At 37.3% G+C, this 26,615-nt stretch overlaps 1 protein-coding gene across 9 annotated transcripts in view; it reads right to left on the reverse strand.

The window, feature by feature from the left end:
* Positions 1 to 26,615, reverse strand: part of kn (EBF transcription factor knot) — a 226,617-nt gene that overhangs the window by 17,224 nt on the left and 182,778 nt on the right. For all 9 annotated transcript variants that reach the window (XR_010850709.1, XR_010850705.1, XM_067090293.1 and 6 more), the window contains exon 7: positions 9,392 to 9,473. Coding sequence is in view for 7 of the 9 variants with exons in the window: in XM_067090293.1 (XP_066946394.1) it covers positions 9,392 to 9,473 (82 nt within the window). In the remaining 2 variants the exon portion in view is untranslated. The remainder of the gene's footprint in view (positions 1 to 9,391; positions 9,474 to 26,615) is intronic.

The raw sequence follows: 26,615 nt of genomic DNA on the forward strand, positions 1-26,615 counted from the left end.
GTATGTTTCGAGGCGAATAAAACAAGGCGAATAAATGAGTCTTGGAGTGACGAGGGCATAGGGCAAGCGATAATGAGCCAAAGCCGGGCATGTCACACGGAAGACCCAGGCCTGCCATCTGGCAGCATAAATCTACACTACACAAACACTGGCGCCTTCTTTCGTCTCGGTCCCGTGTTTTGACTGCGACGTCTGCTTCGTGTTCGCCTTCAGAAGCCATGCCGCTTCCTTCATGTTCCATCGATTGTGTCTACAATCATAACAATTAGATATTCATATGAGCAACTGGCCGAGAGCTATCAGTACGCAAAGAGAAGAGAGAGAGAGAGAGAGAGAGAGAAAGAAAGAGAGGAGGGAGTAAAAGAGTGAAGACGAAAGAGAAAGACCGCTCTCCTTTAGTACCCAATAAAGGCAACCTATCTTTCTCTTAGCTTCGAGAGACAGACGTTCCATCAAGTAACACTGCCAACGCGCCGCTGTGCGCTAAGCTGGCCGTTAAGTCATCTATATAACTAACAAATAAATGTCGAGATTATCACCCTAGCATCATTCTAAGAGGGGAATTGGAGTAATCTGACAGACCGCGGGTACACAAACACCGTTCAGATTCAACAAACATGGGCCAATATTGCCTCCAGTGGAGGGGAGGTATCAGAAGAAAATGGCATTTAAAGGCCTCAGAGAGAGAGAGAGAGAGAGAGAGAGAGAGAGAGAGAGAGAGAGAGAGAGAGAGAGAGAGAGAGAGAGAGTCTATACATAGACCCTCAGTATGAATGGCTGGGACACATTCCTTCCCAGAAAGGATATCGACCACAGAGATAATTTTTGAGATAATAAATAAAATATCAAGGTTTAGGATTAACAGTATAAACAGAACTGACTGATATATTTGAAGTCCAAAGTGGTTATGGCATAAGCTTAATAACATAATGTGTAGTTGGTTACACACGCGGAAATTAAAGTCATAAATATGATAAGTAATTCGAAGTCTAAGCGAAATTCATAAAACTTCATAATAATTAGCGGTCTTGGAGTAGGGAGGAATTAATAAGAAAAATGCGAATAAACTTAAAATGAAATGAGCAACAACAACTGCAACTTCAATGAGAAATAAATTTGTTGATTTATTTTTTACGAAGTCGGCCATCTTTCTTACAAAATCCCCAGTTGGCCATGCTAACATATTGAACAGCAAAGTCTACTGTTTAACAAATATAAAAGAAGTGCAATTCACGAAAGCAACCCGTCATTATCATTACCTTAGATCTCGCGTATCTAAATTTAGTGTACTCCGCTGTCAATAATTGGCCAATGTTCATATTTCGGTGGATTTAAACAGCGTTTAAAAAGCTGTAAAAAAGCATTTTAAATCAACCGAAATATGAACATTAGCCAATTATTGACCATATATTGGCGTGCAAGAAAGGCGAAATAAAAGAAAAATTATTATTATTATTGTTATTATTATTATTATTATTATTATTATTATTATTATTATTGTTGTTGTTGTTGTTGTTGTTGTTGTTGTTGTTGTTGCTGTTGTTGTTGTTGTAAAATTAGGAAAAAGACCTTCTTTAATACAGGTTTTGTTAAACAGAATGGCAGATTCAACAGCATTTATTTTATATAGTAAACTCTCAATTCGTCTTATCAATTGCTTTTCTTGCGCTGGAATGGTTGCAAGCAACTGAATATCGAACAATTTCTTGCAACCATTCCAGCGCAAGAAAAGCAATTGATAAGACGAACTGAGCGTTTACTATATAAAATAAATGCTGTTGAAACTGCCATTTTGTTTAACAAAACCTGTATTATTATTATTATTATTATTATTATTATTATTATTATTATTATTATTATTATTATTAGCTCCTTAAGACACTTTATTATTATTATTATTATTATTATTATTATTATTATTATTATTAGCTCATTAAGACACTTTATTATTATTATTATTATTATTACTATTATCACTATTACCTCCTTAAGACACTTTATAAAGTATCTATGCAGGGCTGTGATAGCAGTCATTCACTGCGCATACCTGACAGAGAGAGAGAGAGAGAGAGAGAGAGAGAGAGAGAGAGAGAGAGAGAGAGAGAGAGAGTCTCCTCTTTTACGAGAAAGTCGACGACGTGCGAATTCTCTTCTGCTCGCCTTTTATGGAAATTATGTATTTATTTTATCACCTTTTTGATGTCCCCGAGGCCATTACATGTGTGTATTTTGTCAGCGAGGTAGATTTCGGGAAATGGGGGAACACGAGGAGGAGGAGGTTGAGGGAGTGTTCAAGGCAGTTCCATCCCTCTGCTTTTAAAAGGTAGAAACAAACATCACACAAATTCGTCGGATGACAGCCGTGACGGGGAAAATATTTCCTCAACTCTTTTTTCAAGTCTTGTTTTTTTTCCTCTCTCTATGGAAGTTGGGGGGGGGATTGGAGGTAAGAATATGTTTATTTCTTTATTATTATTTTTTTTTTTTTTTTTTTTTTTGGGTCGTGATATATCTGGACTGTCTTTTCATAGTTCAAGATAAATCCATTAATAGCGTGGTTATAGTATATGCCAAAATGAGTTCTTCTTATATCTACAATGTCGCTGCCGATAAAAATAAAATTCGCTCAAATTTACTCATCAGGGAGGTGAACTTGATTACAGGTGAGGCAAGAAAGGACCAAGTATCTATGGAGAGAAAAAAAAAATATATATATAATAAATTAATGCAAAGGCAGAAGTAAATGGACGTCCCACCCACCCCCCAAAAAAATATCTGAGAAAAGCACAACAAAAACTGTTCAACAAAGCGTGGGACAAAACGCAGACAAAACGAAGCACCATTTTCTTGCAGGCGAAGGCTAAGCGGGAACTTCATATGAACACAGTATGAAGACATCATTATTCCACTAAATAAGCCAAAACGCGATGTCCACTTTAGGGGATCCATAATACATTTTGTTTATGAACTCTCCAAAACCCACAACTCCGTTCGCTCACTTGACCATTTTCAGGCCATAACTCCCAAAGAGGTTTTTGCATGTACATACTGAGTTGTATAAATAATAGGAGATGTTCAATGAATATCCATGTAACAGAATGAGTAGCTATGTCCGACTTTTCGCTGTTGAAATGTCTTGGGGGGAAAAACATACTACTCTGATTTTGGTTCAAGGTCTGGCAAATTTATTCTTTCGCTAGAGGTGGACAGACAACCAAAAGATAGTGCACCTCGCCATCAAAAGATCATGTTTATAAGAACAAGAACTTTGAAAATTGGTAGATGGCTCTCCATAGAAGAAATTTTCTAATAGTAACTTTCATGAACGTCGTATATTTCCAAGCCTTTGGAATTGTAGATTAAATTAGATCTTGTCGTCACTTATTACAAACACATGGGTACAAATGTAATGTTGATTTATGTATGGTGGTTTGATATTATTATGAGTATTTTTTATTTCTTTTCCTCTGAAATTTTGTCGAGAGACGGACACTAATTCATTCTGTTCAATAACAATAAATAAGGAAGATAAAGAATGAGAAAACGTTGCTCCACCACTGTCATTATTATCATAATTATTTTTTTAATCAGTATCATTATAATTAGTAGTAGTATCACTATAATTATATAGTAGTAGTAGTCTACTATCACTGGACCATGCGGCCGTTATTGAACAAAATAAAGAAATAACATATCTAAACCTAAGGCTACATGAAATCATTTTTCAAAAGAAAAGAAGCTGCAATAACAACTAAATCACAGAATCTGCCATACCTCGGAAAAATGTCTCCATGTTAGCCAAATATGTCTATTCAGAAAAGTGGGCGGTACAGAGAAAGACATTAGCATCTCATTTCTGAATGTTCCCCGAGCCTTCCGTAAATGAGGGTCTGACTCCTTGGCTTTGACCTTCTCCTGACCATCAGAGGGTATCCTAATGAGGTAGGAGGAGGAGGAGGAGGAGTCGCACCGACCCATTAACTTTACACCAAACACAAGAAATGCCAAAAATACCCCGGCGGACATACACCGATGAAAGTCTGATTTAAAGTGGACCAGTAATTGATTAGGCGTGACAAAATGGTAAAATCGGCCAAAGAATTAATTTTCGAGAAATTTGTTTGTGTGTGTGTGTGTGTGTGTGTGTACGTAGCTGACAGGCAGAGAGAACGTGAGGACACTTTTATTCTAGCAGAAACACAAGAAATATTTTGATTACATTAATACTGCCTTGCAACTGTTCTGCTTGATTTTACCTTCAGTGGTGCTACTATTCCACTTCTTTTGCTCAAGTGTACTGTCAGCACTACTGATACGGCAACTACTAACATTTATTATTATTATTATTATTATTATTATTATTATTATAAAGAATGAGATAGAGAAAGTGCGAGTTCGGTATGAAGAGTAAAGTGAAGAACTCGCAAAAGAACCAATACAATGAAGGTCAAGACACCACGAAGGAGAAAGAGAAAAGGAGGGCACGGCGAAGGCATGGGTTGGATCCCTGTGGGGGTGTTGAGAGGTGGCCTTGTCTCCCAAAGGCCTGGTCAGTCTCACGCCCGAACTTCCGCCCGCAACAAGGCAGTAATGAACGCCCATGGCTAACAGTAACCAAGTCTATTCTGTGCCCAGCGAACCCCACCTCCTCTTCCCCTTGCTCAGTTTCAAAATACTCATGAAACTCATCGTATCTTGAGTGACAGAAATGGTTATGGGATTTCGAAAGACAGAGTAAATCATGTGCAGAAATTTACTGAATTTTATGTGTCAGCTGAATGGAATTGTCTATAACTGACTTACTGAACGTAAAATTTTCCATCTGACAAGACTGGAAATTGATACTAACTTCAATAGTGAATACAATCGGGAACGGTTAATCATAAGCAATTTCTGTTAATCATGAACAAAATATAAGAGAGAGAGAGAGAGAGAGAGAGAGAGAGAGAGAGAGAGAGAGAGAGAGAGAGAGAAGGACGAGCAATCATATACTATCGCAATGAATCATGAGCAAAATATTAAGCGAGAGAGAGAGAGAGAGAGAGAGAGAGAGAGAGAGAGAGAGAGAGAGAGAGAGAACGGGCTATCATATGCTATTTCAAAGAATCATGAGTAAAATACAAATGAATCATGAGCAAAATAGAGAGAGAGAGAGAGAGAGAGAGAGAGAGAGAGAGAGAGAGAGAGAGAGAGAGAGGAAATTATAACAGCAACACGTTTCCGATATCTCTCCTTGTTGCTTATTTTCTTTTTCTTTTTTTTTTTTTAAATCTGAGTGATAACTTGAGACTGCCTAAATCGCATATCATGTTTGACAAGAGAATAAAAAGTTTTAGGCGCTATGAGGAAACGGGACGTTCGGGGAATGCAAGTTGTCTCGAGCTCAGTCACAGGAAACGACAGTTTTAAATACTTTTAACGCACAGTTTTAAATACGGGAGTAGTTCAAGACTTTAATCAATCTAGTCACCTTTGTGAATTATACATGCGGGCATACCGTAAATTAAGTAAGTATATATATATATATATATATATATATATATATATATATATATATATATATATATATATATATATGCACGGATACTTTATTTACGGTATGCCCTCATGTATAATTCACAAAGGTGACTAGATTGATTAAAGTCTTGAACTACTCCCGTATTTAAAGCTGTGAGCTTTGTCATCTCTTTCAAGACGGGAATGCAAATAACTATAAAAATATAAATTTTCAACTCCACTGAACTGCGTGTCTATCTTTTTTATCTATCTATGTACGTTTACATATGTCTGTATACGTAGACAGACATATGTAAACGTACATAGATAGATAAACAAATAGACGGGCAGTTCAATGAAGTTGCAAATTTATATTTTTACAGTTATCTGCATTCCCCTCTTGAAAGAGAAGTCAAAACACACTAACCTTAAAACAAAGAACTCTTAGCCTCATTTTTAACCAAGTCTCCAAGCAGCTTTAAGAACTAAACAAGAGTGCACTTTGTGCACCCGTCATCATAACTGACCAACTGGGCAATGATAGAGCCCTTTTTAAAAGCTCTACACAAAGTTGTATTCTAAAACGTAATTTGCCGTGTCAGCTTGCTAATCAGCCAATTTGTTACATCCACTCTGATTTCTTGAGATTTCAGAATTTTCCCTGCTAGCTCTTGATACCATAAACAAACTCCATAAGTCTAAAATATTGCGCAATAATAAACAGTAGCCTCAAACCAACAGTTCATGAAACTGCATGAAAACAGAGGACACGATATTTCTCTAAAACGCGCCATTGCATGAAAACATAACCCACGGCATTATTATACAACAAAATCTTCAGCGTCTGACAATTAACAGACAATTCGTGGTTTGAGAAATATGACCACAGCGCCACTCAGTCAGAGAAGGAAGAAGTAACTTGAGAACTTACTTGTTACAAACGTTAAGTCAGAAGAACGAACAAAGGTGAAATCACTCCCCGTTAACATAGCTTAGTACAACTATGCTAACTTACTTAACCGACTTTAAACCAACAGGATATATGTTTAAGTACTCATTAAAGCTTTTTTATTAGGGACGGCGAGTTCTTTAAAATTTAAGGAGATTGTACTTTAGGTATGTGTAACTTCCCAGTGACTTTAGAAGTGAACCATTTGTCGCCTTTTATTCAGAGAAAATAGTGAACAAGGACTTTGGACGCCAAATTATCTCAATGAGACATTGTCTTAAGCGTCGATGAATACCAGCATCCATGACAACAAGTGAGTACAACATTACCAAGTCATTTAAAAGACATCTTGAATTAGTTAATGTCTAAAATCAACGGGATGCCGGACGCGCTTAAAAGAAAAAAAGAAAAAAAAAATAAAGGATGGAAAAATCTGTATTGCCACAAGCAACTCCAGAAAGCCACCTCCCTTTTTTTTTTTTTTTTTTTTTTTTTTTTTTTTTTTTGCTGGCACACGAGGACAATATTTCTGTTGTGACACCATCGACGAATTCATGTGGCACCACTGCAGAGGGACTAGTGCAGGCTTGATGAACAGCCACATTCATAGACATTTTAGAGTCCGACCAAGCGAGAGAGAGAGAGAGAGAGAGAGAGAGAGAGAGAGAGAGAGAGAGAGAGAGAGTCTAAAAATTGTTTACTTTAAGATTTATTACCTATACCTTGACTATGCACATTTCAGAGAGAGAGAGAGAGAGAGAGAGAGAGAGAGAGAGAGAGAGAGAGAGAGAGAGAGAGAGAGAGAGAGTCTAAAAATTGTTTACTTTAAGATTTATTACCTATAAAATCAGAGAGAGAGAGAGAGAGAGAGAGAGAGAGAGAGAGAGAGAGAGAGAGAGTCTAAAAATTGTTTACTTTAAGATTTATTACCTATACCTTGACTATGCACATTTCAGAGAGAGAGAGAGAGAGAGAGAGAGAGAGAGAGAGAGAGAGAGAGAGAGAGAGAGAGAGAGAGTCTAAAAATTGTTTACTTTAAGATTCATTACCTATACCTTGACTATGCACATTTCAAAGAGAGAGAGACATAGAGAGTCTAAAAATTGTTTACTTTAAGATTTATTACCTATACCTTGACTATGCACATTTCAAAGAGAGAGAGAGAGAGAGAGAGAGAGAGAGAGAGAGAGAGAGAGAGAGAGAGAGAGAGAGAGAGAGAGAGAGAGAGAGAGAGAGAGAGTCTAAAAATTGTTTACTTTAAGATTTATTACCTATACCTTGACTATGCACATTTCAAAGAGAGAGAGAGAGAGAGAGAGAGAGAGAGAGAGAGAGAGAGAGAGAGAGAGAGAGAGAGAGAGTCTAAAAATTGTTTACTTTAAGATTTATTACCTATACCTTGACTATGCACATTTCAAAAGAGAGAGAGAGAGAGAGAGAGAGAGAGAGAGAGAGAGAGAGAGAGAGAGAGAGAGAGTCTAGAAATTGTTTACTTTAAGATTTAATACCTATACCTTGACTCTGCACATTTCAAAAGAGAGAGAGAGAGAGAGAGAGAGAGAGAGAGAGAGAGAGAGAGAGAGAGAGAGAGAGAGAGAGAGAGTCTAAAAATTGTTTACTTTAAGATTTAATACTTATACCTTGACTATGCACATTTCAAAGGGAGAGAGAGAGAGAGAGAGAGAGAGAGAGAGAGAGAGAGAGAGAGAGAGAGAGAGAGAGAGAGAGAGAGAGAGAGAGGGGTTGGGAATATTTAAGCTGATCCACCAGAAGATCTACTTCCTTTCTTAATGACAGCTAAATTCACATAATTATGAGCCATTTCAGAATTTAAGCTGTGTTGTAAACAATGCACTCAAACAGACGAACCTTGGAATATAGATGCCTGTTAAAATTATTCATGTAAATAACTTCTGTTTAGTAGGAGTACCTTGCTTTTTGATTAAAAAGAATTTTCCTTTTTCATTAAACTGCAAAGTTTGTTTCAGAAATTTTATTCATGAATTCAAGAATAAGTATCATCATATAAAGCGTGCCCATGTTGTTTGATATAATCTTAAAGGAGGTGGTTGTATGTGTACGGGATTATCTTAAAAATGGTTTCACCCCGATGGAGTGAGTATACCTCTTCGAGACCGTTCCGTTTTCATGGCCTAATTTTAGATGGTGCTTCTCTATCTCCTTTCTGTAGGCAAACAGAAACATAACAGATTTCAAGGAACGTACTTATATTAACTTATTCCTCGACTTTAGGTTCGAGTGTCAATCGAACTCTGGTTGCTCACTTTGTGAGCAGAGTGCCCTAGCAATACACCACGAGGACAGAGAGAGAGAGAGAGAGAGAGAGAGAGAGAGAGAGAGAGAGAGAGAGAGAGAGAGAGAGAGAGAGAGAGTTAGTTCAGAAAACCAGTAAGAAATCGTACCAACGTTCATGTAAAAACGAAAAGGAAATCTTGACACAAAGCCGACAGAGAAAATTGAAATATCTCCAAAGATTGTAACAAACTGTAAGATTTGCTTTTTGCAGTGCTCTGTTACACAGGATTTCAGGAACAAATCGTGTAACTTTTGAAAATGGAATGAAGATATCGAGGACGCGATACAGCTCTTATAAAACTGTATCGGAATCACTGGCAATCGATCACAGCTCTCACCTGCTGTACAGTGTAAGATCTGTTGTGAATAAAATCACTGCAACGAAAAAATAGTTATCTCCAACAACGGCGACCCACAAATATAAAGAGAAAACAAACGTAAAACAAAACATTCAAAAACAAATGTTAAACAAAACATCAAGAAACGCCAGTGCATAAACACGTTCCCAGAATTCTTTCTCAGCCCCTTTCTATAAGAAAAAAGGGAGTAAAAGAAAATGTGTAGCCTAGGCGGAAAAAGCAAACACGGACATGTTCAGCACTGCTTTAAATAAATGGATTGAACACTCACCTGAAAACGCCTCATATCTCTGGGGTTACCGGCATTCTTCAGGCAGTTCTGGTTGCACTTTAAGAAGAATTTCAGAAAAAATCTGCAAGGGAAAAAAAAAATGAAGTTTAGACAATGGATATTGCATTACCATATACATGCGAAAAAATAGCTAGCAAGTTTTATTTGTTATGTAATAATAATAATAATAATAATAATAATAATAATAATAATAATAATAATATCATCTAACCCGTTAACACATTCGATTGAGGTAACTGCTGACTTGGCCTAACTACTATCAGCCATTTCTGTTATTCCGTTCACCTTGCTTTTCACTTCTAAATAAAACAGAAATACATAAGTAATTTCCTTCTCTACTTAACTGCCAGGTACTGAGTAGAGAACTTATATTCACGAAGTAGGTTTCCAAGGATGAATTTCCGAAACCGCAGCTTGCGAGATTTAGAAAAACCCCCTCCTACTTTTCGAAACTTAAAAGCAAGCAAAGAATAAAACTAATAAGATATGAAACGAACATTTACTGGGAGGGACTCGCGCATTAAAACGCCGAGTGAGCTTATGGTGGCATGTTATATATTCTGCAGAAAATATCATTAATAATAAATTATTGGAAGCTATTGTTTGGTTGCAGCCGATTATTATTATTATATTATTAATACGAGCTTGTTGGCGGGCATAGCACGTGCCTGAACCCGGCTGTCTCCCTTACCTACCCCGCCCCCAACTAGGGCGGACAAACAGGTTTGCAGGAGGAGGATGGATGTCTCCCTACCCTCCCACCCCCCTACCTACAACGTCCTCGCCAGGGGCGGACGAACCGGCTTGCATGGGGTGGGTGGCTGTGTCATGTCTCCCCTACTGTCACCCAGGGGAGGACAAACAAGTTCCAGTCGGATATTATTATTATAAACAAGCTTGATGGCGCCCTCTATGCTGCGCTGGAACCCGGCGGTGCCCGTCCTGTTTCCCCTACCCTACCAATCCCTTACCTAACCCGCCCCCACCCAGGGGCGGACAGACAGGTTTGCGGGAAGAGGGTGGATGTGTCAGTCTCCCCCACCCTCCCGATCCCCTACCTTCCCCGCCCCCACCCAGGGCGGACAAACAGGTTTGCGGGAAGAGGGTGGATGCGTCGTGTCTCCCCTACCCTCCCGATCCCCTACCTACCCCGCCCCCATCCGGGGCGGACAAACAGGATCCACTCAGATTTTATTATTATAGAAGATAGATTATAACTTTTCATCTCGTGTACCTAAATTTTGTATCTACTTTGTCTATCTCTGCTTAAGGTCCTGGGCTGAAATAAAGAATATTATTATTATATTATTATTTCTTCAAAGCCAAACTAGACGTATTCCAATCCTCTCCCTATTTCCCTTCAATTCTTCTCCCTTTCCCTCATCTTCCCTTATCTTCTTCCTAAGGCAAATGCTTGTCTGTTAAGAATCTTCCCAGTATCCACCAACAGCAAAATCCTCCTCCTCCTCCTCCTCCTCCTCCTCCCTTTTCCAGCCCGAGAACACCACAATTTCCTCCCGGAGCCGCTGGGAGAGGAAAGTTGGTCTTGCAGATTGATCAGCCGATGACGTTAAGGATTGGATTAGAGCCAATCATGAAAAAATGAGATGATACTCCGTGTGTCCGGGTACCGGGAGGGGGTTTGGGATGGTAGTGGGTGGGGATTGCAGGGGGCCGATGGGGAAAGAGTGAAAATGTGGGGGAGAGAGAGAGAGAGAGAGAGAGAGAGAGAGAGAGAGAGAGAGAGAGAGAGAGAGAGAGAGAGAGATTGAAGGGAAGAATTGGAAGATGTGAGGAAAAAGCGCAAACCGTGGAAATTGATCAACAGTATTTTCCAGGAATGATGCTGACTATACGAAGTGCGGATTGAGGAATAATAATAATAATAATAATAATAATAATAATAATAATAATAATAATAATAATAATAATAACAACAATAATAATAATAATAATAACAACAGTGGCCATCGAAGTGAAGAAAAAACAATAGAAATGTCATCACTGACCGTGATTACAAAATACACCCTACATTCCAGTAATATGATTCACAATAAAAAAGTATAATGAAACATTGCAAATACCAACAGTGCCAAAAGTATAAGCAATAATGACAGATACAAAACCTAGAACACCGACCGATACGACATAAATAAACAGGACCATCAATACTCGAGTGTGGAATATTCTGGTCGTAAGCGTAAACAAGCTTATTTTTCCAGACGTACCTTCCGCGGGGAGAAACATCACTTCTGAAACTGGCATTTATCTCGACATCCGACAGCAGAGAGCAAGTCGAAACACCTTGCACCTTGAGAACAGACAAAACCGCTAAACCACTAAAGCCAATAAAGTGAAAAGAAGACATTCTCTCCCTCTCTCTCTTCCTCTCTCTCTCTCTCTTCTCTCTCTCTCTCTCTCTCTCTCTATCAGATAGCTAATAATAATAAAATATGTTGACTTGAAAATCGCACAGAGAATTAATAATAATAATAATAATAATAATAATAATAATAATAATAATAATTATTATTTTAGTTTTCATGACTTATGAAGATATTTACTGTTCCCAAAAGATGAAATGTTTACATGTACATAAATTCTCAATTGCAATGTTTTACGAGAGAGTGTACAGGCATAACTTATACAGTTGCGTGTGTGTCTTTGTGTGTGTGAGAGAGAGAGAGAGAGAGAGAGAGAGAGAGAGAGAGAGAGAGAGAGAGAGAGAGTCACCTCAGCTGCCATCTTGAGTTATCGTTGAACTATTTGTCGAGCTAAACAGTGGGTCGCGTTACAGTTCCGGTTTTTTAAAGTCACTCCTCGTGACACCTTAATTTATGGCTTACGGGTTTTAGGCCTCATTTTCTGGTTGTAATTACTCTCTGGCCTTCCGCCTCGTATGGAAAAATAAAGCCGGGAAATTTCGTCGTTTTGTGAATACCACATCTCGGACACCATCAACTGATGTGATTAATAACGATAAAAATTTCTAAAACTGATATGACGAGAAATGATAAAAAGTAACACTCTCCCTTTTTGGCGAACTGATCCTGAATTCTGTATCTGCATAAAGTTTCTCTCTCTCTAAAGAAATGACTGTATGTTATTATTGTCGACAATATCTCGTGTATCTAAATTTTGTTTATTGTAGTGTAACTACCTTGTCTATCTCTGCATATGGCCTTGAGCACATATTAAAGGATATTATTATTATTATTATTATTATTATTATTATTATGTCATTATATGAAAGACCTGGTCATTCTGAACAAGTTCTTCCTTTAAAATTTCTGTATTTTTTTCTCTATGCTACAAAGAACAAAGTCTTTTTTTAATTACCTGTTTGTGCTTTGGCACTTCTACATGTGATGTTTATACACGAGGAATTCGAATATCTTCCCTGGTATAACAAGGATTATTTTTTTAAATTTGTCATCAGAAAAAGAAAATATTTCTCTCTCTTATAGCAAATACAACCTTTTTATGCTGTCGAGATACTGACCTTACCAGCGTTCAAAGAACATGTCCTAATTTAGACAATTAAGCAAAAGTTAACAACCGTCAATCGTGAAATTCCTAGTAACACCGCCACAGGAATTAATGTAAATAGCAAGTGAAATGGCGCGCGTGTGCACACGCACATACACACACATATGCACATGAGAGAGAGAGAGAGAGAGAGAGAGAGAGAGAGAGAGAACACTGTTGACTTAAGGCTTGTGACTCTGAGTGACAAATGAACTAAGTGGCTGAGTGACGTTTTGTCAGACGTCAAGCAACCAAGTCTTAAATTTTGTTGCGCAGCATTAAAACGATCAGCTCGTTTTCATACTCAAGCTGTTTGAAACATGATAGAGCGAAACTTATACGAATCACGTTAAATAAAATCCGAACAGAAAAGGAAACAAGTGTGAAACGAGGTTAAACGCAGAAAAGAAGGGAAAAATGGAACGCATCTGGCTGACATATGGGGCAGGAGGCGACGAAGCGCACGCGAGGTCAGCCATTGGCTTGGACATGATCTGATACGTGATGACAGGTCTCATACTGAAGGAAGAAGGTCGTTCGTTCCTTTTTCTTGAGGGGGGGAGCAACCTGGTGGTATCGGCGGGGAAAGCGATATCCCACACACACAAAAATTTCCGATAAGATGTTAAATAACTCATATATCTCAAAATTATTTAGTGTTGGCTGAAGACATCCCTGTTATTCACCCCCACCCCCAAGGAATGTCGCCCAACGACACGTCTGAATTCTGGGGATATCGTTTTCTTGGAAGACGTCCAAAGTGAGGGCCAAAACTTGTAGCAACCACACCGTGGTCGTCACTTCATGTTTCACGCCCTTAGGAAGACGAGAGCCGAAGGAAAGCAAGACCCACAACCTCAGACAGGGGGGAGAAAAGACTCGTTGTGAGCGCTGAGACTAACACGTGCCCTGTCTCCCCGCCCCAGATCCTACCCCTCCCCAATCCAGTCTCTTCCCCGGCTTCTGTCGCAAATGATGTTTATTTACTTTCTGGTAGAACATTTTACACCTCTTGAAGGAGCCCCTACTAAAAATGAAAGGAAAGAGAAAATGGGGTGGTGTTAAAAAAAAAAAGAATAAAACTGGGGGAAGTCAAAAGATTTAATTTTATTATCCTTAGAATAAAAATAACAAATCATCATTTACAAAATACAAAAGCGCTGCTTTTAATTTTCGATAATTAGATATATACGAAAAATAAAAGACATCGTAGGCCATTCTTATCCTCAAGTGCAAATCTTGTGTTTTTCTTCCTCCCGACCCTTTCAAAACCAGTCGCTTGTCACGCCGAATAAAGAAAGACTTAAATAAATCAGTTAATATTGTAACTGGAGACAGTCTTGGAGCCTCATTATCCGTCGACAAAGCCTTTTAAAGTCTAGGGAGAAGTGGAGAGAGCTGGCAACTAATTAGACCTGGGTTATAATGAGAGCAGACGGGGCCCAGAACAAGTGTTGGAACCTGGTGCTTCAAAGAAAAGGACAATATTCAATGCATGTCCCTTCTTTTCAGGTCTTTAGAAAGACCTCCAAAACACCAGATTTCTCAGAAAAGAAATATTCGCTGTCTTTCCCGGAGACCTAAAAGCGCTTGCAGCAGTTGGCACCTGTCAAAATACATTTCGATATTCTGCGCTGTGTTAGGAATAAACGTGTCTCAGTCATTCTACGCTTCGCTAGAAAATAAACGTGCCCCAGTAATTCTGCGCTTTCATAAGAAATAAATGTGTTCCGATAATTCTGCACTTTGATAAGAAATAAATGTGGCCCAGTAATCCTGCACTTTGATAGGAAATAAATGTGGCCCAGTAATCCTGCACTTTGATAGGAAATAAATGTGTCCCAGTAATTCTGCACTTTGATAGGAAATGTGTCCCAATAATTCTGCACTTCCATAGGGTATAAATGTGTCCCAATAATTCGGCACTTTGATAGGAAATAAATGTCCCAATAATCCTGCACTTTGATAGGAAATAAATGTGTCCCAATAATTCTGCACTTCGATAGGGTATAAATGTGTCCCAATAATTCTGCACGTTGGTAGGAAATAAATGTCCCAATAATCCTGCACTTTGATAGGAAATAAATGTGTCCCAATAATTCTGCACTTTGATAGGGTATAAATGTGTCCCAATAATTCTGCACTTTGATAGGATATAAATGTGTCCCAACAATTCTGCACTCGGATAGGATATAAATGTGTCCAAATAATTCTGCACTCTGATAGGCAACAAATGTGTCTCAATAATTCTGCAGTTTGAGAGGATATGTGTCCTAATAATTCTGCATTTTGATCGGAATTGAATGTAATCCTATAATTCTGCAGTTTGATAAGAAATAAACGTGTCCTAATAATTCTACGCACAGTTAGGAAACAAACGCTGTACCACTAATTCTGCACACTGATAAGAAATAAATGTGTCCCAAAGAAACATGTGTTAAGGAATAAATTTCTCAATTGTTCTGTACTGTGTTAGGGAATAAACGACTCAAAAATTCTGCCCTCTGTTAGAAGATTGTTAATCATTCTGCACTGTGTTAGGAAGGAACGTATCTTAATCATTCTACACTGCGTTTGGGGTACCACGCTTCAGTCATTCTATGCTGAGTTGTGGAATAAACATGTTTCAATCATTCTGCATTGTGCAATGATTTAAACGTTAATCAGTCATGTACAGCGTCAGGAATGAACGTTTCTTAGCTAATTTCCGCTGTGTTAGGTAGTTTATTTCAACCATCCTGTGCCGTGTTAAGGAATAAACGTGTCACGGTCCTTTTGCATCTTGACAGAAGATAAAGGTGTTTCAATCATTCTGCGCAGGTAAGTGATAAATGTCTCATCATTCTGCGCAGTGTATCTCGGTCATTTTGCACTTAGCCACGAATAAACATGGCTCATTGCAAAAGTCGGTAAAAGCTTCCTAGTCTTATCGCCTCTGTGATATTAGTTCGAAACGGCATTAAAAATTTTCTTTAAATTGTTGTGTAGGACAGTGGTTCTCAAGCTTTTTTGGCCCATGCACCCCTTCACCACATGTCAAAATGTCACTCTCGGGTGCCCCACCCCCCCAACCTCCGCCCTTTCCAAAATTGTCTGCCTCCAAAGGTGCATCCCAAATAATATGCAACAAAATATTAACAGAAACACACAAGTTAGCGAAGAGAAAGCACAGCGTGAGAGTGCTGACCGATGCACACTGCGTTTTTGTGTCGTCCTGGAGCCGGTTTGAGCCTGCCAATGTGTGGTCATAACTCCCCTTGAAACTGATATGCTCTTTAAGGGGAAATCCCCGTCCCACCCCCGTTGAGAACCACTGGTCTAGAACAATAATCAAATGACTTTGATGAAAACTTGTTCCTATCATTAGTACCAAAGTCTTTTTTGCTGTGACTGATTCTATAAGTATTTAAATACGTTTGTTATATCCATATAGCTACCATTATTATTATTATTATTATAAACAATGAAATTCTGTTGCATTTTACATCTGTTTATGTCCAATATATATATATATATATATATATATATATATATATATATATATATATATATATATATACATATACTGTATATATATATATATATATATATATATATATATATATATATATATATATATATATATATATATATATATATACTGTATATAATATACTGTTCCTTTATAACGTACAGGCTTGTAACGAATTCAGGCTTATAACGAATGAAAATGAAATCCCAGGTTCCAATTCAAATAATTGAACTTAAAAAAATTGTAGGTATGTAACGAACTCTTTATTACGAAATCAGGTATATAACGAACGTCCCTGTGACAGTTTTATTAGTTAAAAAATACCTGTTGTAACGAACTGATAATTTTATTGTTAAACAAACATCAAACGCCTGTTATCCAAGTGAACTGTTGTTACTTTGTTCATATTTTGTCTTTGTCGGCTATGAAAAATTTTTACCGCAAGAAGGCCATGTTTTTGCGGTGCAATAGTGTTTAATTTTTAAACTGTTTGTGCATGAAATGACAGTGAAAACTATTTTTTAACCGCTTAGTGCTTGTTTGCTAATTTTAATGGCTTATGACTTTTTTTTTTTATGTAATGCGCAATTAAAATATTTTAGATTAATATGCTGTGTTATTTTCTTATTATTCCAAATGAAATCCGTGTCAACAGATTACGTTCAGTACACAACCGCTGGAAGCGTAACAAAATTCACATGTACACGTATTACACTTACCCCGGACACTGTGTACATTGTGTATCAACTTAATCTCATTTAAAGGTCCTAAATAAAGAAAAAACTACAGACAAATCTTTAATTTTGTTATGAAGATTAAAATACATGTCCAATTCTTAAACTAACCATGACTTTTATTGAAAAGTATTAGAAAGATTGATACACTTAGGAGGATCAATACTTTATTGTTTGGATTTCATTCTGCATCAAAACAAGGGAGGTGATCCAGTCATTTCAAGTATCTGCCCTTATAACGAATGATGCCTATAACGAATTGCAGACGACAGTCCCCTGGAATTCGTTGTAAACGAACTTTACATATATATATATATATATATATATATATATATATATATATATATATATATATATATATATATATATATATATATATATATATATATATATATACATATTATACATATTATGTATATATATATGTGTGTGTGTGTTTTATAGATAATACTAGCTTGCTATTATATTTTTTAAAATAATCTGACAAAATTCAAATTACAAACCAATTCATTTTACCATAAAAAAAAAATTCTTTCTTTCTAACTGTTATTTCTTTAGTTTCACGGCTGCTGTTGTCATTTATGTTTTCAAGCAATAATTCAAAAACGACTGCTACTACTACTGGTAGTAGTAGCAGTAGTAGTAGTAGTAGTAGTAGTAGTAGTAGTAGTAGTAGTAGTAATAGTGGCACTAGCAACTGTATATTAGCATTCGTTGTGTCCACGCATCAAGATCCTTGACTAACAGAAGAGTGGCAACCTTTGAATATGAAGCATCAGTGATCTTTTGTGTAGCCGTTTGCGTCATTCGCACTACTCTCCCAACTAGTATAATAATAATAATAATAATAATAATAATAATAATAATAATAATAATAATAATAATAATAATAGGCTTGTTGTCAATTGGTAGGTTCAGGATTTAGAAAAAAGCGATAGAAATAAAAGTAAGTGAAGTCTGATGAAGAAGATGACGTTTATATATATATATATATATATATATATATATATATATATATATATATATATATATATATATATATATATATATATATATATATAAACTGTCATATTCATCACAGAGCCTCACTTACTTTTACCTATTTCTATCTCTTTTTTTAATAATAATAATAATAATAATAATAATAATAATAATAATAATAATAATAATAATAATAATAATAATAGGCTTGTGTGTTGTCAACGGTAGGTTCAGGATTTAGAAAAAGCGATAGAAATAAAAGTAAGTGAAGTCTGATGAAGATGACGTTTTATATATATATATATATATATATATATATATATATATATATATATATATATATATATATATATATATATATATATATATATATATATATATATATATATATATATATATATATATATATAACCGTCATCTTCATCACAGAGCCTCACTTACTTTTACCTATTTCTATCTCTTTTTTTCTAAATCCTGAACCTATCGTTGACAACACAAGCCAATTATTATTATTATTATTATTATTATTATTATTATTATTTTCGTTTCGTACGAGCGAACGATGGCGGTGTACACAGCTAATCACTACAGTAATCACTTCTTTTTGAATAACGATAATGATAGTTAACAATCAAATCATGATTCACGTTGTCAAAATAGTATGACTATTTAAAAAAAAAAGAATGAAAGCAATTAACAAATTTGTCCAAATCATAAGTAACCCCCAACCCAACCCCTTAAAAGATTCAATTTCATAATTTTTTCCCATTAGATTATTTGAAGTTTCAAACTGAAGTTCAACGGATAAAACGCAGTTGACGTCACCAGAAATGAAGATATCACCGAATTCCAAACAATCTCAGCTCGCTCAACAGGGGAAAAAATTCGTTCACCCTCCGGCAGTTCTGACGAGTCGCAAATTTCAAGGACGTTGCGGTTAGTTGAGGTTGAGGTGTTTTGGCAGGTTGTGGGGTGTTACAGCGTGGGGTTGGGCAAACCGTGGGCATGAACATCCGTTCTCGGCTTCCATACCCAAGTGTGGGAACCGAGACGATGCTAAGACGACTCTTCTCGTCGAATGTTTGGGTTATTTGAGGTTTTCTTGAATTCACCTCATTTGTAGGAGAGATTTCCTGTCGTTGGAGTTCGTCGCCAGATGGGGAAGGTGTAAAAGACGCTTGCGGAATGCGTCCATCATTGACACGTTAACAGAATTGGGCTATCGATCCGGGAACCATAATAATATACTCTTTTGAGCTCAGTGCATATACAGATGTAAAGTTAAGTATACCTTAGTTTAACCAGGCCACTGAGCTGATTAACAGCTCTCCTAGGGCTGGCCCGAAGGATTAGACTTATTTTACGTGGCTAAGAACCAACTGGTAACAGTATAATACGCAAAATATATACACGAGTTAAGGTTATAATAATAATAATAATAATAATAATAATAATAATAATAATAATAATAATAATAATAATCGAAATATAGGAAGATAATTTTTTTGACATTAGGTTCAACATAAAGAAGTAGATTATCATTAGCAGTACAGTTGAGCAAGATAGCTAATATTGGAATGGAATGGAATGGAATGGAATATAAAATTTAGGACAAAGGCCATGCACTGGGACCTATGAGATCATTCAGCGCTGGTATAGCTAAAATAAAAAAAAAAAAATTAAACACTGAAGCCGTACCTGACAACTTACCCATATGCCTGAATAACATCTTGAAGTTTAAAAACATCGACATGCTATACCCTTACGCACAACAGAGACATTTTAGACAACATTTCCCAAAAATACCAGTGAAAACGAGTCGGTCCGTCAGTTGATAAATTGAAATTTCCCGAGACCATCGCGAGGTTCCACCAAACGATCAGCAAGAATCATTAGCCAGACATCGTACATGAATCACCAATACATTGGCACTCGCTCTACTCGTCTATCTCGGTCCCTTCCCCTAACCACAGCATCCGGTGGTGCCTATCCCCTGAGGGAGCCCTTGAGGATCCGGCTGACCCAGGGCCACGTCCCTAAGGGGCACGCACCTCTCAATCTCTTCCTCTCCTTCTTTTAACAGTGTGAACTCCGGGACCCGAAACTTCTCCTTACCGCCCCGCACAAGATAAAAGCTTCGCATGTGTTCTTTGCCTGACTGAGTTATGGCGCCCTTGAAGAGGACGTTCATTATTTTCACATGTTTTATGTCGTCCCTTTCTATAAAGGGGCTCATTGTTTCTATTATGAATACAATGCCAATATAACGCCTGAATTTAGTAAAGAAATGATTTATCCTTGATGACGAATTATACGAAAAAAGTGGTGTCCATTAAATTATATACAAAGGGTGTTTTAAAACATCTGATCTAAATGCTGTATTTACGCAATATATTAAAGATCTGTGACACTGAACCTAATAAAATATAGTCAACAAGAAGAGGAGACAAGCTTTATCTTACCAAAGAGTTAACGAGCTGTAGCCATTACCCAATTCAGACGCCAACTGTAATAAGCGATGACACGACGCCCAGATTTTTCGGTTGGAGGAATTCGCCTAAACTTCGTCGGGTTGATTGGCAGAGACAAGTTGTGACGTACGGCCAAGCAGGAGTGGGGTAATGACGTACATAATGACCTTACGAGGGAGCGGCGGGTCAAATGACGAAGCCGAGGGTCAGGTTAGGTCACATGATACACGCAGGGAAGAATACTAGGAGAGGGTTCTTATGGCAGAATAGGATCCAAAGGGCGGCCCTAATTGTGGGCGTGTTGTGGCGACAGGCAACAAGGTAAAGTCGCCGCCTGAAACAACATCTCGGCCCCATCGCCTCAAACAAACAAATCTCTGTCTGGTCCTTTTTGGCTGGATGTGTTAGGCTCCATTGATCGGCCCTGTGTAGTTCGCAGCCACTTAATGCTAAACTGGCACATAAGCAGCTCATAAAAAAGAAAGCATAACAAATAATAATTGTCTGACACGGCGAGGATATCGCGGCCAGATAAGTTCAGGCTTCGCTGTAGTGTCTTAAAGCGTTTAAAAACTTGCTGGCCTGAGATGCATTCAAACACTTCTAAAGCTTTTATTTTTGTCAGTTTTAAAAAGAGCATGATATCGGCTCTCGTTGGGATCAGGAAGCGATGTTACGATTTTACCTGTAGTCTGCAGAAACTATTATTATTATTATTATTATTATTATTAGAATATGCCTCATCGGCTCTCGTTGGAATCAGGAAGCGACGTTACGATTATACCTGTAGTCTGCAGAAACTATTATTATTATTATTATTATTATTATTATTAGAATATGCCTCACCGGCTCTCGTTGGAATCAGGAAGCGACGTTACGATTATACCTGTAGTCTGCAGAAACTATTATTATTATTATTATTATTATTATTATTATTATTATTATTATTATTATTATTATTATTATTATTATTATTTTATTAGAATATGCCTCATCGGCTCTCGTTGGAATCTGGAAGCGACGTTACGATTACACCTGTAGTCTGCAGAAACTATTATTATTATTATTATTATTATTATTATTATTATTATTAGAATATGCCTCATCTTCGTCTAAAACGTGTTCACATATAAAATTATGGTTATTTTTAGCTTGGGGTTACATAAAACAAAATGCGGATACAATTGAGATAAAAATGAACTGTAGTACCTAAGATGACTGTGGAAATGGCTAAAATAATGATAATAATTGTGAGATAAACACCAGCATGGATTCAATAGAAATGATGAATGTGCTTCAAGTAGGTGAAAGATAATTATCAAGATTAAGAAAACGATGGGAATCTGGCGATACTAATAAATATTACACATTTCTAACGATTAACTGACGGGAACCAAAGACTTTCCAGGCAGAAGCAATGTTTACATTTGGTTTTTTAAGCCTGGAACATTTAAAACAAGAGTGACCAGGGCCCTCTTGTATAATTCTGCAAACAGACAAAACCGACCCACAAAATTAGTCAGTTACATCTAGAGTAGCTAAATCTTAATAATAATCATGATAGCGGAGCTACTAAAAATGTAAATATTCATTTGTTTGGGAAGTTTTAATAATAATAATAATAATAATAATAATAATAATAATAATAATAATAATAATAAATTGAAAGTAATTCTTACAATATTCCGATAACTCTGCTTATTATCATGATCGTTATCATTGCTATCCCAATTACGGATGATTGCTTGTTATGTATACAATCATCCTATAAAATTATCACGCGCACGCGCGCATACTGGGAGAGAGAGAGAGAGAGAGAGAGAGAGAGAGAGAGAGAGAGAGAGAGAGAGACGGCGCTGGTCACCTTTGTAAGTGAGAATTGTTTCGTCGGGTTTTTTTTTTTTATTGCTCCAGACATGAATCCTTCTTAATTTTTTTTTATATCTTTCCCTAGCCAACTGAGGTCCACAACAGTCGACTAACGACTACGGTACACAATTCGCTCATGAAATTAAAAGAGGCGTACTAGCATTTTTAGGAACTAGTCCAGTCGGTTCCTTTCAGCTCGGGGATCGAACGTAGGATTTTCGGTCAGTGAGCCGGGTGGCTAACCATTTTGCCAAGTCGACCATTGAGATCTAAACAACATTTAACTGAGTTCAAGCCTCCACACGAAATTGCTGACCAACCTACTTTATTTTGTAATATGAGCGTCAACATATAGATCTGATAAAATTACTGTAATGTCGCATATTTTCACCGCCTACATTTATACACACCATCAATTCATAACAACAAGAAAAGGTCACAACAGTTTTTCATTAATGCTATAAAAATAGCGTCAATCAACCCACACATGACATTATCACCACCACCACCACCACATAGCGCAGACTAACACCCCCCCCCCTTCTCCAACCTCTCCATAAGCGGGGATCTATGACTCATTACTGCATCTATCTGAGCTATCATTACGCCTAATCGATCCCTTGATTCGACCAGACCCCCGAATCATTCCTCTTCAGAAGCGTCGTCGAAAGCCCCAGGAGACTATCGATGCCAAAGCACGGAACAGTTGACAGCAGGCAGGCGGCGGGGCACTGTGTAAACAAGCGTTATCTCGAAGGGTATCGTCGGAATATCTTGCAACAGGTCGCCGGGCACTCCCGCGTCCTTACTACACACACTCCACACTACATGGGCCAGCACCCTCGGCCTCTGATAGGGTTACCTAAACCATTTGTCAAGCCTTAACCCTTCTTAAAGGAGCTGTTGTTTCAACAGCCCCTTCTCTTATCGTTTGAGAGAGAGACACACACACACTAGGACGGGGATGGGGAAGGGGTGGGAGGACCTCTATTGGCGGTTATGATCATTGGTCGTGTTTGTTGTTGACTGGTGATAAAGGAGGCACTTAGTAATAGAAGATAGGACTTTTCTGCCGTAAATATAAAACCTCATGCGAAAAATAAACAGTGGATTATAAGAGCAAAATAATAGACAACTCGATAATGCGTGTGCATCAAAAAATTCATTAACATATAGATTACCCTCTTATTTCCAGTCAATAATAACATTTATATTTAATAACTATTTATATTTAATAACTATTAAATATAAATAGTTATTAAATAATGATAAAATAGCGAAAGGAAATATATTTGTTACCAACATCTTTCAATCAGATGAACAAATATCATTACCTATGCAAACGTGGCGGTAAATTCTCCACCAAAATCTGAGTATGAGCGCATGAGCGCTCATGAATGCCTTCCAAAAAACATCACAAAAGCAGAACTGGAGATTCCGACGGTCTTGGTGAAACCATTCATTTGGTAATTCCTTCTCTTTGGTCAGCTTCTGGTAAATATTGATGAAGATTGAAGCGACCACAGCATATAAGTATTTTTGATGAGTGTAAAGTTTTCTTAAATCACTCAAAATGCGAAGCGTGACTGGAATATTAGAATTCGGGGTCAAATTTAATATTTTATTTCATTACGACGAAGGTGCTATTCCTTGGCTTCGCGGAGGTGCGCTCGTTAGCTATGTTCAAACTCTGCATTTATAAATTATTTGGCTTCATTTTGCCGTCTAACTTTATAGGACACCAGCAACTATCTACAACAACTAAAAAGCAAAATCAACCAGCGATGATAATAATAATAATAATAATAATAATAATAATAATAATAATAATAATAATAATAATAATAGACTTCATTTGAAAAAAATCTAACAACTAATAAGAAATGTCAACCAACTATAATAATAATAATAATAATAATAATAATAATAATAATAATAATAATAATAATAATAATAATAATAATAATAGACTTCATTTGAAACAAAAAATCTAACAATAACTAATAAGAAATTTCAACCAACTATAATAATAATAATAATAATAATAATAATAATAATAATAATAAAAATAACTTATTTAATAAAAAATATCTTAACAATTTAAAAAAATGTTAACAACTATAATGTTAATAATAATAATAATAATAATAATAATAATAATAATAATAATAATAATAATAATAGACTTCATTTGTAGGAAAAGTATAAGAACACAACGAATGCAACCGGACAATTTCCAACCCTACAAGCGCAAACAAATCCGCCATGAAGATCAGAGGCAAAACCTGACGGCAAACAAAACATCCATTAGAAAAGTGATTTAATTTGAAAATGCACGACAGACGAGAACCTGAGGGCCCCCACTCGGGACGTGCAAAGCTCAGCTGTTTGCTGTGTAAACACGACCCAAGATATGAGTGAGAAAATGTACACTTATAACCGCCGTCATAATGCAAAGGCATTACTTGTAAGTAGGTGTGACTGTCGTACAACTCTCCCGGGAATCGGTAAATGGCCGGTAATGCTTAGGAAGCGGTTCGCCTCGCTATCCCGCGAATACGCGCGATGGTATTGTAAACGCCGCATCTCGTTGCTCTTGCATTGGTCACCAAGACGCAAAAGTGTCTGAATTCCCAGTGGCATTGCCGCCACTGCATCAGTTCCCTTTCTGAAATCTATGACCATTATCTGGCGGAGTCGCACTGCCTGAATGGATATTATTCTCGTGTGCTGTTTGATCAAAATATGAATGATGAGTTCAGCATTTCCAGTCGGAATTTTCCTGACAGCTTCCATGAGTGCTCATAACACTTTGCACTATAATACTGCGATTTACTCTCAGTAGTTTACTTACTTGCTTACCAATCATAGCTGTGACTGTCACAGCCACATAACTATCACGATACGCTTCAAGTTTTTGAAATATAAAATTGTTTGGCGCTAGAAACGGAAGCTGACAAACATGCCCCCAGTTCAGAGGTCAGCTAATTTAAAAATCACATGATCACAAACACCGTCGTCACATACTGAAAAGTGACAGGCCGAGGGTCTCCAGTAGTAAAATGAATTGTAGGAATTAAACACTCCCCCTGCGTGGTGCGATCCCAACTCGTCGGTCACCAGTTTATCACATAATACTAAAACACGACGGAATTATAGAGTTTTGCATATTGCCGTAGCATTTAATAATTGAAGGCGATATCGCCATTAATAAGCGGCGAACGAACGGTTATAAAGCCGTCAGAGGAAAATATAACAGGACACCACCACCACTTCCTACCCCCAACCCTCTCCCTTCCCCCCTCGCCCTCCCATCCCCTGGAAGCAAGCTAGCAAGCTCACGGGTTTGCATGAATAATGGAGGCGAACAACGCGTCGGTACTTAACCTCCACGCTCGGTTGCATGTTCATCCTCCATTACATTGCTTCCCTCATAAGGAGACGGCAAAAAGAGATACAACGATTGACATTATGAGATCTACCCCAGACTCATGCCTCTCTCTCTCTCTCTCTCTCTCTCTCTCTCTCTCTCTCTCTCTCTCTCTCTCTCCCTTTTGAATCCTTCATGACTTTCACATCTCGTTTGGTTAAATTAGACTTCAGCATTTCTGTACTGGATACTTCTTTGACGAATACATATTTTATTACAGCATTGGGAGATGATACTATAAACGTATAAGGTACACCAACACGCATTTGAATACGACTGCATAAACATTACGTGTCGTTTCTCAGCCAAAGAGGAAAATATATACTTGTACGAATAAACAGACATCGGTGCTTTATCTGAATATTTGATTTTTTTTTTAACTGCACAGGCAGACATCTATAACACGCACAACAAACAGTGCTTGCCCTTTTGCATGCAATGAATCGCTGCAAATGCCAAAATCTGATTAAGTTCGGAAGAGTGGCCTCATTGACCTTTCCTGCTGTAACACCAACCTAAAAGCCAATCGGTCAGCCCAACTGTGCTTGTGAAATTTCGCTTGAATGCTTGTAATTGTGTACCCTGAAGCATTCGGCATTTTTTCTACAATATCGTCACAAATGAAGTGACTTCATGGAAAACTATTGATCAACGGCCGCCAGGGCACACTAAGTGTCCT

Source organism: Macrobrachium rosenbergii, chromosome 4 (genome assembly GCF_040412425.1).
Source record: "Macrobrachium rosenbergii isolate ZJJX-2024 chromosome 4, ASM4041242v1, whole genome shotgun sequence".
NCBI classification, from domain to species: domain Eukaryota; kingdom Metazoa; phylum Arthropoda; class Malacostraca; order Decapoda; family Palaemonidae; genus Macrobrachium; species Macrobrachium rosenbergii.